This window comes from Lolium rigidum, chromosome 4, assembly GCF_022539505.1.
Source record: "Lolium rigidum isolate FL_2022 chromosome 4, APGP_CSIRO_Lrig_0.1, whole genome shotgun sequence".
NCBI classification, from domain to species: domain Eukaryota; kingdom Viridiplantae; phylum Streptophyta; class Magnoliopsida; order Poales; family Poaceae; genus Lolium; species Lolium rigidum.
Window position 1 is genome coordinate 256509557 of NC_061511.1, and position 18521 is coordinate 256528077.

Below are 18521 nucleotides of genomic sequence, written 5' to 3' on the forward strand. Positions count from 1 at the left end.
TGGCATGACTTTATTGGCCACGGACGGGAAATCGTCGGACAGGTCAAGGATACCACGTTCATCCAGGAGACATAGAAGAAGGAATAACTGTTGACGAACCTCCTTGGCGATTCAGAGATCACCATATCGAGAACAAGTACTCGAGAACCACACCACTGCCACAAGCTTCTCGATGTCGTCGTCAAGATGAAGAAGGGAGACTATATTGGAGAAGATATCGCCGTCAGCACTGAGCGCCGCCCCACCAAACGAAAAAACCCTAAAATCAAGGGAACGGAGCCCTCCAATCGACTAGGGCCGAGATCCAACCCGCCTCCATGTTATGCATATAACCTAACACTATGTTTAGTTTCTGGAGACTCTAAAACACCCTATTAATCGAACGGGCTTTCGTTTCTCCGTCGAGCCCCGACTGAAATTGTTAGCAACAAATCATAGTGTAGAAGTTGGCAAATGCAAGTATCCACACTTATGGTAACGGGTGGGCTAAGTCGGACGGGAGGAAAACAACCTATGCGAGCAACAATCACGCCCCGATAAGTATTTGGTATTGTAAATATTTTATATACTAACAGATGTCTATAAAGCTGATCAAATTTGAATAACTAGAGTTAGAAATAAGGTAGAAGTACACGGACGGATAGGTTAGTGATTAAAATACAGGGTGAAATACGGGTCGGAGCACACACTTCGTTCGTTCCAGCAAAAATGGAAGGAAATACTGGGTGATAGTTTACAGTTTGGGAACTACGGTTCACACGCAAACAGCTCAGCTGGTCACCGTCACAGGTCACTCCACTCAGAAATGCAGGATTTGTGGGAAAACAAAACTCCCAAATGAGGGAAAAGAATTCGTTCCCCCCAAATCTCATCGCTGGCCTCTCTTTTATAAACCCAGCGGAGCGTGGTCGAGCAGCATTTGGACCCTCGATAGATAGCCCATCGACATTCCCCTCCTCTCCTTCTCCGTCCCACGACTCCCACCTCGCGCATACTCTTTCCTCCGATAAGCACAGCCCTCCTCCTTGTACGTTGGGCGCTTTCATTGCTCCTTTGCCGGCCGAGAGTCATCAAGAAGGGCGGAGGATCATCGGAAGTGGAGGAAATGACGATGGAGTGGTCTGACGGCGGCGAGGACTTCCTGCTGCCCGACGAGTTCCTCGACGACGACTTCTTCTCCGAGGAGGAGAAGGCGGCCGTGGCCGCGCGCAGCGAGAGCGACGAGGAGGACTCCATGGCCGGCCTCTCCCGCCGCCTCGCCGGCCTCCTCGGTGACGGTGGCCTCGCTGTCCCGCCTCCCAAGGTTCGTTTCTTGGTCCCTTTTGTTGGTTTAGTTCGTTACTTCTCCGTCAGAGGTCCTGACTGTGTTTGTTCGTGCTTCGCAGGAGGAGGTGAGTTCCGGGTCCCCGAAATCCACGCTGTATGGCCTGCCCAAGTCCGGCCAGGAGAGCCCCAACGGCGGCGCGTCGCAGGGCAACTCCCCGCCGTCCTCGCCGCTGGAGCAGAAGCCGACCGACCCGTGGGACCTCCTGTACGAGGCTGCCGGCGAGGTGGCGCGCATGCGCGTGAACAACACAGTCCCTGTCCCGAGTAACCCGTACGGCTTCCACGGCCACGCTGGCTTCGCGCCGCCGCCGCGCAACACTTCACCGCCTCCTCCCGTGGCAGCACCAGCCGGCGGCGCGTACTACCACCCGTTCGCCCACTTCATCACGCAGCGCCAGATACAGGCGGCCAGGGTGCGTATTCATTGTTTCTGGTTGCGGGGCTCCTGGCTGAAGAACTTTGTTCCTTAATATTTACGTTTTGATTCGCTTTTTCTGCAGTTCCATCTCCTGAAACAGCAGCAGCTCCTCAAGCAGCAGCGGGAGCGGCAGCTCTTCGCGGCCGCCGCCTGGGGCGTGCGCCGCAACGCCGCAGTCAAAAGGCCAAGCGGCGGCGGCAGCGGCGCAGCGCCCATCGACCTTAGCCCGGCGGCGTTTCCACCGCTCCTGAAGACGCAGCTGCAGCGCGCGCCGCCACCTCCCCCACACGCCGCCGGCGCCGGCATGCGCGCCGTGTTCCTCACCCCGCCGGGCGCCAAGCGCGAGCGCAACGGCACCGGCGTCTTCCTCCCGCGGCCGGCCGGCGCGCCCGCGGAGCCCAAGAAGAAGACAAGTGCGTCCCTACTGATTCTACTACTTCCTAGTTTTTGGCCGTTTTGTTTGTTGAACCCGCGTTCGTTGGTGGCTAAATATTCGTTTGTGTTTGGTGTTTCTCGCGTCACTGCAGGCTGCTCGACGGTTCTTGTCCCCGCCCGTGTCGTGCAGGCCCTGAATCTCAACCTCGACGACCTCGGCGCCCAGCCGCGCTACCCCGGCGGCTTCGTTCTCGACCACGGTAGCCATCTGAAGATGCTGAAACTAGCTGAACTTTCAATTAAAACCTTGTTACTTTTTGCTGATAGCGAGCTCTGTCGTTTGCAGATGCTTTGATTAGTCGGAGCAACGCCATGATCGCAAGCCAGAAGCTTCGGGCAGCGCAGTCTTCCTCGCCGCCGCAACCCTCCCAGGCGCTCTGCCACAGCTCGTGAACCCAGTCGCCGGCCGGAGCAGTTGGAGGGAGGAGCCACCGTTGAAGCGGCAACGTCTCTGCATCTGCTCTTGGTCTAGTTTAATAATAATTTCAACAATAAAAATCGGTACCGGTACGTTGTGTTAGGTCGTAGTACTAGCAATATAAGTAGGATTAAGCAGTAGTGTAGCGTCAGGATTTTTAGGTGCGTTCTCATTTTGGATTGGTGATACATTGTTTTTTGGGTGAAGCGGCGGGGCATGGATGACGAACGAAGAAATCCATGTCCTGCTAGTTTGGTTCGTAGAAATAATAAGTGGTACTTTTGGAGTTGAGAGAGATGTTGAATCGGTTTGTAGTAAGAAAGAAGATAAATGTTGAGTGGAACTGGGCTAATCTTGCAGAAGCAGAAATAAAGAGACCCTTTTTCTTTGCTCCTTGCATCCAACCTGCTTGCTTTGCGAGGAAGTACCAGCGCACATCCAGCTAACGTTTCTCGCTAAGCTCACTGCTTTTGCAGCCTTTTGCTTGCAGGCGAAGCCTCCCGTGGGCTCCATGAGTAAGGGTGTTCGGTGCTTATGACAAGAAAAGAAATGATTTGTTATTCATTCTTGATGTACTCCTATCTAGCGGTGGCCGGGCGGTAACTTTTGTTTTCCTTGCCTTCTCACTAGCATATTAGAGCAAGTATAATAAGGATGAGTCAGCAGACTACAAGCCTTAAAATATCCTCAAAATCTGATGTGGAAGAGAGAGAGAAGAGGAGAGAGAGGCGAGCGAGTGCTTCACCTAGCGCCCGGCGATAGCACAGCCAACGAGGAAAGCAGCTTGCATGCAGCCAAGGCCCAGTAGCACGCATGCGTTAGGAATTAATTTTTGATTAGAGCCCACCTAGTAGTCAATCTAATAGCTAGCCTATTATATGAGTGGGCTTTATGTTAACTTTATGTGACATGGCATTGTTTTAGAGCCGGCAGTGGGCTCTCTTATTAGACATGCTCTTATGTGAGCGAGGAGTGTTGCTTCATTCGTTGCTCAGCCGCAAAGTTGGGCTCGGTATTATATCGGTAGTATTCTGTATGCCAGTTGCAGTATTGTACCCTGCTTTGTTCTTCGGAAATTAAAGAAATCCGAGATGGGAAATTTTCCTCACCTAATGATGCTTTGTCATGTCTTAATCAACTCTGCTCTCCCCTTCTATGCTTCGTGAGATTTTGGCGTACTAGCAGCGGTAGTACTTCATGTGAGAAGAAGGGGTTTGTCTGATGCGGATGAGAATCTGGGCGGCCGGCGGTGGGTCATGACGGGATCTGCATCTCCGCCCTGATACCGACGGCTGTGAAAGCCTCCTCTCGTAATCTTTGGCCTTGCTCGGTCGAACGGGTGGCTCCGGCCGGCCGCTCGCTGCCCTAATCATCCCCATGCTAGAGATAGAGCTCTCCGCCACTGATGGCCTCTCAGACGACGCAGGTGGCATGCGTCGTCCCTCCTCGGCTGGCGCAACATACCGGTCAAAGTTCTGGGCTCTGGCGTGTGCACTGTGTCTATTTGGAGCGGCTTTCGTTGTTATTAAATTTTGGGGGCGCGCATCGGTCGCCGGAGAAAAGGCGTGTTTCCAAGAGAAAGCGGCCCTCCTCGGGTTCCGTCGGCCCGCCTCGCCTGCATGGGGCCCTGTTACGATGATCCTGTCGCTTTTCCGCTGGGGTGAAGTGCACGGTACCCGACGCCCAATATTATACAACTCGTACGTACGTTCGCACACCGCTGGAGTAGGCTGGTCTGGATGGATCGCATCGCAGTACGGCTGGACGAGGGTGCGTTTGGGTGGTAGGCACGAGGGCGGTGTGCCAACTCGATCAACCGCCGGTGGTGGTGGTGGTGCGGCTGTGGCTGAACAACATACATGCACGGTGGAGTTGGAGCTGGGGCGTCGTGATCGGTGGAAAGGTGGGTGCGTTGCGCGCAACTGACTGCCGGTTGGAGCGACGCGTGCGGCCATGTGGTCGTCACGTTGGGTCCATGAGGTTGAAGGGTGAAGGGCCACCTGCGGTGTGGGTGGGCTGCACCGCTGCACCTCAACTCCTCGAGTCCCATCACTACTTTTTTTTTGGGGTCAAGTTCGTCCTACACCCACATTCAAAAAAAAAAAAGTTCGTCCTACACCCACCATTTCCATTTTTTGGTCTGCTTCAACATACCACAACTCCTTTATATAACCATCTTCCGTACGTCTAATGTTCTGTCATAGTCAACTTCCCGTCGCCACCAAATATCTGCAGATCTAGCTGTGGAGTATATCGACTTTTTTTAGAGGAGTTATTATAGATAATCCTAGGAGAACCAAAGTCAACTTCTTGAAATCACTAATATCGTTGGTTGACCTTCTGCCCCCACCTAATGCACAAAACACCAGTACACGCAGTCACATAACAACATTGCTGCATGTTAGGCATTGGCTACTTTGCCACCGACTCGATCCGGCTCTGACCGCCCCTCCCGGAGAAGCCGTCGGGACAAGAAAGATGCCGATACTGGCTCCTCTCGTCGCCGACCGGGGAACTCAACGACGAAGCAGGCTCGATCATACGTGTAGTGTACTTGTTGGCAAGTTGGCCGCCTTCGAGGGGGTGTTCTACGAGACTCAACAACTGGATCATGGTTGTGACTTGTCGAGGATTTCGTTGTGTGTGAAGAATATGGCGGGGAGAAGAATAGAGCAGGAGAGAGCAAAAAATGGAGCTTCATCCACACGTGAGTTCAATTTCTCATTCTCCTCTTGCGGGACGACGAGGTGGATCGGGACAAGGAGGTGACCGTCGTGGGCATGACTTTTCCTGGTTACCGGTGCTGGATCATTGGGCAAAGCCTACACCGTTGTCTTCATTTCCAACGGTGATCACTTCGGTAAGCGCCTAAGAACATACGCATATTTTCAAATTCAGAAACTTGAGTTATTGTTTTTGGCTAAACAAGCACCCAAACCCAACATGAAAGGACTAGGATCTACCTTTGGGTCCTACATACCCGAGTGAGGTTAAGGCCAATCGTCGATTTAGGCAAACCCTAGGTTCGCGTGCGGAGGTAGAGTCGGTTGATCCTTCACACACCTGGAGTATATGGGTCTACTAGCTAAGAAAATCGACGTCTCCTTGTCGCCATTGGTATGCTTAACCCACGTGGAGGGACATGAGGTGCCAGTGGCGAATGCCATTTCCATGGCAACCAAGAGGTTCGACCTAGTGGTTTTAGTGGCTAGAGTGGAGGGAACAACATTGACAATGTTGGGTATGATGTAGTTGGTTTTGATTATGGTGGCCATGTCGGTATAGGTTGTTTTGAGACTGGACATGAAAGGCACAAATATGGAGGCCGTGGGTGGGCGCAATATTATACGAGATTGTTTAGTGCACAGACAAAAAAAAATTCACCATAAAAGGAGATTATGATTCTAATGTAGCACAACTGTCTACAGAAGAGACTAAGGGCTTCTTTGATTCATATGTTTTGTTTAGGAAATGTGTAGGATTTAAATCCTATGAGAAATTTTCCTATACAAGTAGTTTGATTCATAGGAACACATCCTATATAAACTAATCCTATATGAATCTTGTATTGTAAATCTTATTGGTAAAAAAACATTATGTCATACCTCACGGAAAGATTTCTTTGCTAGAATCAGACACACTTCATATTTTCATAGGATTCAAATGGGCATGACATCTCGATCCTATGCTTTTCCTATTCCTATATTTTTCCTATCCTATGAGTCAAAGGAGCCCTAACATTCTGACAACGGATTTCACAGAGAAGGAGGTATTTCTCAAATGGAACATAATAAGGCTTGGCGACAATACAGGTTTCCTGCAAAGTTCTATAAAAAAAAATGCGAGTTCATTAAAAATGACTCAATGGCCAATTTTTATAATTGGAAACAAATTGATTTGCCAATCTATAAACTAACATTTTTGTGTTATCACCTTAGTACCCAAAAAACATAAGATGCAGTATAGGTACCCAAAAAACATAAATTGGCCTAAGTAAGAGGTGTAAGGCAAGGTACATGCTATGGTAGCTAAAAATCAAAATTTATATTGCATCACACATGAATAATATGCAAAATGTGCGACCCGAGCGTACCACTTGATGATCATTTTGACATTGAAATATTGAGATGTCGTCTATAGGGGGTGAAGATGCATCTAAAAAATAATTATAGTTACGCATAGAGCGGCTAGCCATACAAATATGCTTTAAAAACAATCAGGTCCACCTTTGTTTAAAACCATATCGTTTCTTCAATTCCATATAATCTGAAGCACATGTCCCCATCTGAATATGTGCATTTTTCTATACCTCATTTAGCCAAGTTTCTAACATATTTACAACAATGGCTGATGGGATATGTGAAAAGTAAAATGAACTAAACTCTAAATAACGTAAATAAAGGGACAATTTAGAAATACTCAAATACATGGTTGACACACTCCTCCAAATCAGGGAAAACACATTTCTTACAACCCCTGCTTGAAACTGCTACTATTAGTTCTTTTGATTGAATAGTTTGTTTTGTTCTCAATTTGTGTGTTGTGATGTTATATTTTTTAAGAATTACTTTATTATTGAGGAATGACATAAAAATCCTAATCTCTAAAGGTACGCTTTAATTTCCAAATACATTTTCTAAAAAAATTGTATGTCAATCAACATGTCCACATATATAGATTTGAACGTAAATGATCCCGAGGTAGTAAGTCTTCACACAATCTGTCTGCTTCATTTGTTAAGTCAACCATCATAAGACGATGTATCAAACTGGACCAGCAATCCACTTTTGTATGGTTAAAGTTTTTTTTATGAACCATCCACAGGACCCGCAACCAAAAAGTCTAATAGGGCACGATGGTATAGAGGGATGGATACAATTGACCCAATATGAGTTCTCCTAACCATGTGTCCTCCCAAAAACATGTTTTCTACCATTCCATGTAGTGTAGGTTCCTCTATCAAATAAAACTTCCTTTTGGCTCTCACTTGACCCTTCCACAATTGATAGTCATTGGGTTTTTGTGTCACTGTGGACACGGTCTTATTTTGGTGTTATTTTTATTATGCAGTTGCCACACTCCCTTCTTATTTATAATAAAAAAACCTGCTTCTTCAGTAAACTCTTGCTCTTTATATCTAGAACCTCGACTCCTAAAGCCCCTTAGTCTTTGAGTCGACATGTGATGTTCCATTTAATTATGCAGAATTTTCGTTTAATCTGATCACTTTGCATAGAAAAACATGATATGTAGAAATTTAAATTATCCCTTTAGTCTTTATGTATTGATGACTGCAAGTACACAAATCACTTGTAGCTAGTTTCGAAATAAGAGTATCCAATCACGAGGAGCTAGTTAAGGTCTTAGGTTGGCCATAGTGTTAGTATCTTAGGTAGTATCATGCATCTTAGGTTCATAAAAATATTGATGTGTCATCTAATTAATGAGGAGAGATAAAATTAGAGTATAGGTGGATACTGTATCATAGCGCACGTTACGAGAAAATGTAATGCTAGATAGATCTTGTATACATATTTGTATTGAAATTCTAGAAAACAATAAATTTAGAAGATTATGATACTATTCTATAATACCACCCACTATAGTGATAGTATCATAGAGGGAAATTCATTTTGGCTCGCGGGTGCGTATGCACCCTCTACCAAAAAATCATATTTTGAAATGTTGAAAAATTTTAACAAAAAATTTCACATGTACATCTTCATAATATATGTTCGTTCGTCAAATTTCACGAAAAACCAATATTTTTTGTGGTCTATATAAAAAAGAGAAAACTTATCTTGTGAAAAGCATTATTTTTAGCACTGAGTTTTGTCGTTTTACATACTTTCACATGATAAGTCGATTTTTTTATGAAACATCTCTGTGAGCGTGTAGCACGAGAAAATTTACATGCGAATTTTTGGTTTCAGTTTTTTTGAAATTCAAAATATATGTAAGATGCATTTCAAAATAGAGGGAGCATATGCTCCCATGTTCCAAAGCACCATTCCCCTAAAATGCACTCATCATGTATCTATAGAAAGGTATCACTACTTATAACGGGATTGTATTTTCTTTTTTGCACATAAATGGGTTGTATTTGTTGTTACTACGCGCACTATAGGGTGTATAATTTCTGACACGAACATTAAAAAAAACTTATGTGGAGAAAAATTTGCACCAGTTTTGGGCGAAGTAAGTCTAGCTCATTGAAATGAAAAAATAGATGAGTTTGCGTAAGATAAGGAAATGTAAAAACCTATTTTTTTTTTCTAAACGAGTGGTGCGATGTAAAACACACCATATTCTTGATTTCTCTTCAAAGACAAATACTCCATAGTACATCTTGCATATAAAACGGAGGGAATATTTTTCAACGCAAATGACGACCTAGATTACAGTTGACGCAGATGACATGCTGAGCCGGTACTTGCACGTATTTTTCCACCAGAGCCACAACTTATTTTACGGTTGACCAAGATGCCAAGGTGAGCGAGTAATCAAGATTATCATATATTGCTGCATCTACAGTTCTACACAAACGGCACGACGAGGACTGCTGTTCGGTCATCTCGTTCGGTGTATGGTATCCTTTTTCTTATACGAACCGCCCACTTTGGAGCATCGTATATTGAAATGTTTCCAGACTACGCAACATGACATATAATTTGACCTTTGGGCGATAGCCAACTGGGCTCTCATTACCTGTTCTTCTCTGATGTCACGTGGCCATTCGCAATCTTCCGAATTCTTAAATCGCCTTTGTGAACTTCTTCTCATGCAAGCAGCAAAAGTCTGATGAAAATCATGCAGCGCAAGTGGGAGTATTTTTTAGCTTGTTAAACCCAACAAACAAATCATCGGCCTGCCTAGACCCCATTTGTACAGCAACCTTCACCACTGGTTGCGCCCACTTGAAGGAATCCCTTTGCCTCAGCGCGCACTTCATTCGCGACCGGCCGACGTTTCCCGCTGCCGATTAATCACTAGGGGTTCGTCTGCCGACGGTGATATCTTCATCTTTTTTGTTAGCACGTAGCTCTTGCGCCCGCTGTCGTTCACCCACCAAACCGTCTCAAATTCTTTTCAGTAATCCACATCAGGATGGTACCTGCTGCTGAAAGCTGTGCATAATTAGCTGCCGTTTGGCAACGTATCATGCAAGCTATACGAGTGCATCCAGCGCCAGCGAGATGAAACAACCACCTGACATATGATCCTTATTTCTTCAACATGCTTTGTACCCGCGCATCGCATGTTGGTCCATTGGCGGCAATCGATTCTTCAGTACAATGAGGTCCAAGGACGTGATGTGCTAGTTCTGCACATGTTTTTTCCCACGTAATTAGTAATCAGCTCGCCTAACTTAGCCTACATTATACCACTACTTGTACTAGTAGTACTACTATCTTTGGCATGATGATACAGTTAAGTATATATTCTGGTTGGTGAATGGTGATGTGTGTAGCGGAGAAAAATATGTATGGCACCAGCCACCAGGGTGGGCGCCGACAAAGTGAAAAGAGAAATTGGTTCCTAGGTATCTGTCTGGCTGTGCCTGGATCTGGGCTTTGGCATGACAGTTCATACTACTCGTGCCCAGCGGTTTGAGCTGTTGCTAGCTGTTGGACCATCCAGTGGCCATTTTTCTTCCCAAAGACCACACAGGCACACAGCCGAACCGAGTTGCCTGGGGGACCGAGACGAGGTAGCATAGCATAGCTGTGCCGCGGGACGCAGCAGCAAGAGATCCAACAGCGGGGGAGATCTAGTAAGACAACCAGTTAATTAACACTGCTACCTTATACTTGATCGAGGACCCCCTGCAGTGGCCGCAACCTGCTGTGCTCGGGAAAACCTGAACAGGATGGGCATAGGGGGAAATCCTGTGCCACTCTATTTGGATTGAGAAAATTGTACGTACAAACAAGTAACTATTGGGCCTATTCTCGTACGAACAAGTGACTTCAAATTTATGAGACCAATGGTGGGAGGAACCGCCATGGTACTTTAGGTGAGGCTTGAACTCGGGCTGCATAGCACACCACAGCATGTGCTAGCCAGTAAGCCCCCCAAGTTTTTCTCGACCACTAGATGCCACAAGAATAAGATATCGGTGCTCCTCTTCAAGCTTGACATTCGTAAAGCTTTCGACTCAATCCGTTGGGCTACCTCATTGATCTACCACAAAGAAGAGGATTCCCGAGTCGCTTTAGTAATCGGATTGTGGCTCTTCTCACTACCGCGACCTCGTGGGTACTCCTCAATTGGGCGCCCGGCCTTCCCATTCGGCATGGTCGCGGTTTGCACCAAGGGGTCCCGCTTTCGCCGCTACTCTTCGTCCTCGCCATTGACACGCTTGCACAAGTCCTTGAAAGAGCGTCGACGCTTGGCCATTTACACAGGTTGCGGGGTAGAGGCACCATTCTTCGCACATCTTTATATGCGGATGATGCGGCGGTTTTTGTCGCCCCTTTCAAGGAAGATATACAAAACCTTGCTCGCATCCTACATGACTTCGGGGAGGTTACCGGCCTTTGTACGCATTTCCTTAAGAGTTCGATTGTGCCGATTAGGTGTGCCCACCTAGACCTTGATGACATTCTTCATGAGATCCCGGCTAAAACAGAATCTTTCCCACTTCCCTTCCTTGGGCTACCTCTTTCGGTCAAATGCTTGAGGAGGAGGGACATCCAACATTTGGAGGATAAATGCGCCTGTAGGTTGCCTACTTTTATTTCGATAAAGGGAATATATTAATATCAAGAAGATACCAATTACACCCAGCCTCTGCAACAACGCACCACCCTAATGGCACTACGGATGCACACAGCAAAAAAAAAACTAAGAAATAAAAGTCCCGCTACAGTATCTCGGGCCTAACAACAGCAATACATCCACCGCCAAGACAACACCTGAATTACAGACTCTCCAAAAACGACGCCTCCAAGAAGGGAACAAGTGCTCAAACACCATCGTCGCCCGATCAAAGATCTTAGGTTTTCACCCCGAAGATAGTCCCCGCTCTCAAAACAATGCCTCCACCAAGGTCATTGCCGGGCACAACCAATTAAGGCCAGACCTTGGGTTTTCACCCTGAAAGGTAGGACTCTGCACTTCACCTGTGTTGTCGCCCCACTTTCATACCGCTGCTGTGAAGCCCGGAACACCAAGCAAGTCCCTCAACAGCGTAGAGACTTGAACCTCCCTTAGCTAGTCCTCCCCTCCGTCCTTCATGAACTTCTCTTCTTCCGACTTTCATCATGGATCCATAGTCACTTGATGTCAACACAGAAAAAGAGCTTCGCGCTGCTCCCTCCAGAACCAATCGGTCGGAATAAAAACATGGGTGCGCACGACCGAATACCTCCGATCCAGACAAGCTGCGGGCAAAAGCATCGTTACATTCGCCGGCGGAGCCTTCCGGAACTCAACACTCCGGCCGGATCACGAGTCCGAGGCCTCCGTAGGTCCTCCTCTTCACGCAAGGGAGGCCCTAGGACCGCCGCCTTTATTCGGGTCGGACCCCCACGTCGGCGACCATCCTGGGCTGGCCACTCCAACCCTCCACCGGCGACACCATCGCCGGCTTCCAAGCTCCTCCATCTCGCCGCCGGAACGCGGTGATAGATCAAAAGATCCACCACCAACAACCGCAGGCCGATCCTCTCCGGCGAAGAAGAGGGTCACCTCCACCGCCGAACCCAAGGCTGCTGCCCTGGGCGTCCTCGTACCGCGGGAGAAGCCCAAGATCATCGCCCCTCACCGGCGAGAGGCGGAGGAAAAGGCGTTGTCCGCCTCCACCAGCCACAACCGCTAGCATGCCGCCGATGGGAGGCGGGGAGTCCGCAGCCCGCAGCTAGATCGTCCCCGGGAGGACCGTCGCCGCCCCTCCATCCTCGTCCGACCGCCGCCGCCCTGGGAGGCGGAAGGGCCGCCGCCGCGTGAGAGACTCCCTGGCCGCCGTTCCCGACGCGTCACGAGGGAAGGCCCCCGCCGCCGCCACGCCCCGATTTCTTTTCCCCGGCGGCGCTACCGGCGGCGGCGGGAGGTTTGGGAGGCTGGGTGCGGGAGGCTAGGGTTGGGGGCTGGGTGCGGGAGGCTGCCTTGCCTACTTGGAATGGGAACTACGTCACGACGGCCGCCCGACCCCCTTGGTTAAATCAGTCCTCTCTGATGCGTGTAGTTGACACGTCCGTTGGGAACCCCAAGAGGAAGGTGTGATGCGCACAGCGGCAAGTTTCCCTCAGTAAGAAACCAAGGTTTAATCGAACCAGTAGGAGTCAAGAAGCACGTTGAAGGTTGATGGCGGCGGGATGTAGTGCGGCGCAACACCGGAGATTCCGGCGCCAACGTGGAACCCGCACAACACAACCAAAGTACTTTGCCCCAACGAAACAAGTGAGGTTGTCAATCTCACCGGCTTGCTGTAACAAAGGATTAACCGTATTGTGTGGAAGATGATTGTTTGCGAGAGAAAACGATAAAACAAGTATTGCGACAGATTTGTATTTCAGTATTAAAAGAATGGACCGGGGTCCACGAGTTCACTAGAGGTGTCTCTCCCATAAGATAAAAGCATGTTGGGTGAACAAATTACAGTCGGGCAATTGACAAATAGAGAGGGCATAACAATGCACATACATGACATGATAAGTATAGTGAGATTTAATTGGGCATTACGACAAAGTACATAGACCGCCATCCAACCGCATCTATGCCTAAAAAGTCCACCTTCGGGTTATCGTCCGAACCCCTTCCGAGTATTAAGTTGCAAAGCAACGAGACAATTGCATTAAGTATGGTGCGTAATGTAATCAACAACTACATCCTCGGACATAGCGCCAATGTTTTATCCCTAGTGGCAACGAGCACAACACAACCTTAGAACTTTCGTCACATCGTCCCAGGTGTCAATGCAGGCATGAACCCACTATCGAGCATAAATACTCCCTGTTGGAGTTAAAAGCAAAAACTTGGCCAGAGCCTCTACTAGTAACGGAGAGCATGCAAGATCATAAACAACACATATGCAATAACTTAATAATTAACATAACATGGTATTCTCTATCCATCAGATCCCGACAAACACAACATAGAGTATTACAGATAGATGATCTTGATCATGTTAGGCAGCTCACAAGATCCAACAATGAAGCACAATGAGGAGAAGACAACCATCTAGCTACTCGCTATGGACCCATAGTCCGAGGGTGAACTACTCACTCATCACTCCGGAGGCGACCATGGCGGTGTAGAGTCCTCCGGGAGATGAATCCCTCTCCCGGCGAGGTGCCGGAGGAGATTTCCGAATCCCCCGAGATGGGATCGGCAGCGGCGGCGTCTCGGTAAGGTTTTCCGTATCGTGGTTTTTCGCCTCGGGGTTTCGTGACGGAGGCTTTAAGTAGGCGGAAGGGCGAGTCGGGGGCCGACGAGGGGCCCACACCACGGGGCGGCGCGGGCCCCCTTGGCCGCGCCGCCATGTGGTTTGGCCACCTCGTGGTCCCACTTCGTATGCTCTTCGGTCTTCTGGAAGGTTCGTGGCGAAATAGGCCCCGGGTCTTTGTTTCGTCCAATTCGAGAATATTTCGTTACTAGGATTTACGAAACCAAAAACAGCTGAGAATCAACGAATCGGCACTTCGGCATCTTGTTAATAGGTTAGTTCCGGAAAATGCACGAATATGACATAAAGTGTGCATAAAACATGTAGGTATCATCAATAATATGGCATAGAACATAAGAAATTATCGATACGTCGGAGACGTATCAAGCATCCCCAAGCTTAGTTCCGCTCGTCCCGAGCGAGTAAAACGATAACAAAGATAATTTCTGAAGTGATATGCCATCATAACCTTGATCATACTATTTGTAAACATATGTAGTGGATGCAGCGATCAAAACAATGGTAATGACATGAGTAAACAAGTGAATCATAAAGCAAAGACTTTTCATGAATAGTACTTCAAGACAAGTATTAATAAGTCTTGCATAAGAGTTAACTCATAAAGCAATAAATCAAAGTAAAGGTATTGAAACAACACAAAGGAAGATTAAGTTTCAGCGGTTGCTTTCAACTTGTAACATGTATATCTCATGGATAATTGTCAACATAGAGTAATATAACAAATGCAATATGCAAGTATGTAGGAATCAATGCACAGTTCACACAAGTGTTTGCTTCTTGAGGTGGAGAGAGATAGGTGAACTGACTCAACATAAAAGTAAAAGAATGGTCCTTCAAAGAGGAAAGCATCGATTGCTATATTTGTGCTAGAGCTTTTATTTTGAAAACATGAAACAATTTTGTCAACGGTAGTAATAAAGCATATGAGTTATGTAAATTATATCTTACAAGTTGCAAGTCTCATGCATAGTATACTAATAGTGCCGCACCTTGTCCTAATTAGCTTGGACTACCGGATCTTTACAATGCACATGTTTTAACCAAGTGTCACAATGGGGTACCTCCATGCCGCCTGTACAAAGGTCTAAGGAGAAAGCTCGCATTTTGGATTTCTCGCTTTTGATTATTCTCAACTTAGACATCCATACCGGGACAACATGGACAACAGATAATGGACTCCTCTTTTATGCATAAGCATGTAACAACAATTAATATTCTCATATGAGATTGAGGATATATGTCCAAAACTGAAACTTCCACCATGATTCATGGCTTTAGTTAGCGGCCCAATGTTCTTCTCTAACAATATGCATGCTCCAACCATTAAGGTGGTAGATCTCTCTTACTTCGGACAAGACGGACATGCATAGCAACTCACATGATATTCAACAAAGAATAGTTGATGGCGTCCCCGGAAAACATGGTTATCGCACAACAAGCAACTTAATAAGAGATAAAGTGCATAAGTACATATTCAATACCACAATAGTTTTTAAGCTATTTGTCCCATGAGCTATATATTGCAAAGGTGAATGATGGAATTTTAAAGGTAGCACTCAAGAAATTTACTTTGGAATGGCGGATAAATACCATGTAGTAGGTAGGTATGGTGGACACAAATGGCATAGTAGTTGGCTCAAGGATTTTGGATGCATGAGAAGTATTCCCTCTCGATACAAGGTTTAGGCTAGCAAGGTTATTTGAAACAAACACAAGGATGAATGGTACAGCAAAACTCACATAAAATACATATTTTAAACATTATAAGACTCCATACCGTCTTCCTTGTTGTTCAAAACTCAATACTAGATGTTATCTAGACTCTAGAGAAACCAAATATGCAAACCAAATTAGCAAGCTCTAAGTATTTCTTCATTAATGGATGAAAAGTATATGATGCAAGAGCTTAAACATGAGCACAACAATTGCCAAGTATCAAATTACCCAAGACATTTTAGAGTTACTACATGTAGCATTTTCCAATTCCAACCATATAACAATTTAACGAAGAAGAAACTTCGCCATGAATACTATGAGTAGAGCCTAAGGACATATTTGTCCATATGCTACAGCGGAGCGTGTCTCTCTCCCATAAAGTGAATGCTAGGATCCATTTTATTCAAACAAAACAAAAAAAACAAAAACAAACCGACGCTCCAAGCAAAGTACATAAGATGTGACAGAATAAAAATATAGTTTCAGGGAGGAACCCGATAATGTTGTCGATGAAGAAGGGGATGCCTTGGGCATCCCCAAGCTTAGACGCTTGAGTCTTCTTATAATATGCAGGGGTGAACCACCGGGGCATCCCCAAGCTTAGAGCTTTCACTCTCCTTGATCATATTGCATCATACTCCTCTCTTGATCCTTGAAAACTTCCTCCACACCAAACTCGAAACAACTCATTAGAGGGTTAGTGCATAATAAAAATTCATATATTCAGAGGTGACACAATCATTCTTAACACTTCTGGACATTGCATAAAGCTACTGGACATTAATGGATCAAAGAAATTCATCCAACATAGCAAAAGAGGCAATGCAAAATAAAAGGCAGAATCTGTCAAAACAGAACAGTCCGTAAAGATGGATTTTATTAGGCCACCAGACTTGCTCAAATGAAAATTCTCAAATTGAATGAAAGTTGCGTACATATCTGAGGATCATGCACGTAAATTGGCTTAATTTTCTGAGCTACCTACAGGGAGGTAGACCCAGATTCGTGACAGCAAAGAAATCTGGAACTGCGCAGTAATCCAAATCTAGTACTTACTTTACTATCAAAGACTTTACTTGGCACAACAAAACTCAAAACTAAGATAAGGAGAGGTTGCTACAGTAGTAAACAACTTCCAAGACACAAATATAAAACAAAAATACTGGAGTAAAAACATGGGTTGTCTCCCATAAGCGCTTTTCTTTAACGCCTTTCAGCTAGGCGCAGAAAGCGTAACTCAAGTAACATCGAGAGATGAAGCATCAACATCATAATTTGTTCTAATAATAGAATCATAAGGTAACTTCATTCTCTTTCTAGGGAAGTGTTCCATACCTTTCTTGAGAGGAAATTGATATTTAATATTACCTTCCTTCATATCAATAGTAGCACCAACGGTTCGAAGAAAAGGTCTTCCCAATATAATGGGGCAAGATGCATTGCATTCAATATCCAAGACAACAAAATCAACGGGGACAAGGTTATTGTTAACCATAATATGCACATTATCAACTCTCCCCAAAGGTTTCTTTTTAGCATTATCGGCGAGATTAACATCCAAATAACAATTTTTCAATGGTGGCAAGTCAAGCATATCATAGACTTTCTTAGGCATAACGAAATACTTGCACCAAGATCACATAAAGCATTACAATCAAAATCTTTGACTCTCATTTTAATGATGGGCTCCCAACCATCCTCTAGCTTTCTAGGAATAGAAGTTTCAAGTTTTAGTTTCTCTTCTCTAGCTTTTATGAGAGCATTTGTAATATGTTTTGTGAAAGCCAAGTTTACGAGCGCTAGCATTGGGACTCTTAGCAAGTTTTTGCAAGAACTTTATAACTTCAGAGATGTGGCAATCATCAAAATCTAAATCATTACAATCTAAAGCAATGGGATTATCATCCCCAAGGTTGGAAAAATTTCAGCAATTTTATCACAAGCAGTTTCAGCAGTTTTAGCAGTTTCAGGTAATTTTGCGCGCTTTGCACTAGGAGTAGAAGCATTGCCAACTCCAATTATTTTATTATTGATAGTAGGAGGTGCAGCAACATGCATTGCTAGTGGTGGTAATAGTCCAAACTTTAGCTACATTTTCCTTTTTAGCTAGTTTTTCATTTTCTTCTCTATCCCACCTAGCACGCAGTTCGGCCATTAATCTTATATTCTCATTAATTCTAACTTGGATGGCATTTGCTGTAGTAACAATTTTATTTTCAATATCCCTATTAGGCATAACTTTCGATTTCAAAAGATCAACATCAGAGGCAAGACTATCAACTCTAGAAACAAGAATATCAATTTTATTGAGCTTTTCCTCAACATGATTTGTTAAAAACAGTTTGTGTACTAATAAATTCTTTAAGCATGGCCTCAAGTCCAGGGGGTGTATTCCTATTATTGTTGTAAGAATTCCCATAAGAATTAGCATAACCGTTACCATTATTATAAGGATATGGCCTATAGTTATTACTAGAATTGTTCCGATAAGCATTGTTGTTGAAATTATTATTTTTAATGAAGTTTACATCAACATGTTCTTCTTGAGCAACCAATGAAGCTAATGGAACATTATTAGGATCAACATTAGTCCTATCATTCGCAAGCATAGACATAATAGCATCAACCTTATCATTCAAGGAAGAGGATTCTTCAACGAATTTACCTTCTTACCTTGTGGAGCTCTTTCCGTGTGCCATTCGGAGTAATTAACCATCATATTATCAAGGAGCTTTGTTGCTTCACCAAGAGTGATGGACATAAAGGTACCTCCAGCAGCTGAATCCAATAAATTCCGC

At 45.5% G+C, this 18521-nt stretch overlaps 1 protein-coding gene across 1 annotated transcript; it reads left to right on the top strand.

Annotated features, from left to right (window-relative positions):
• The first annotated feature begins 927 nt into the window (after nucleotides 1-927).
• Nucleotides 928-2986, top strand: LOC124650311 (splicing factor 1-like). Its single transcript, XM_047189853.1, has 6 exons — nucleotides 928-997; nucleotides 1040-1303; nucleotides 1386-1739; nucleotides 1827-2157; nucleotides 2272-2379; nucleotides 2466-2986. Exons 2-6 carry the CDS (start codon nucleotides 1106-1108, stop codon nucleotides 2570-2572), a joined length of 1098 nt encoding a protein of 365 aa, XP_047045809.1. The 5' UTR covers nucleotides 928-997; nucleotides 1040-1105; the 3' UTR covers nucleotides 2573-2986.
• The last annotated feature ends 15535 nt before the right edge of the window (nucleotides 2987-18521 follow it).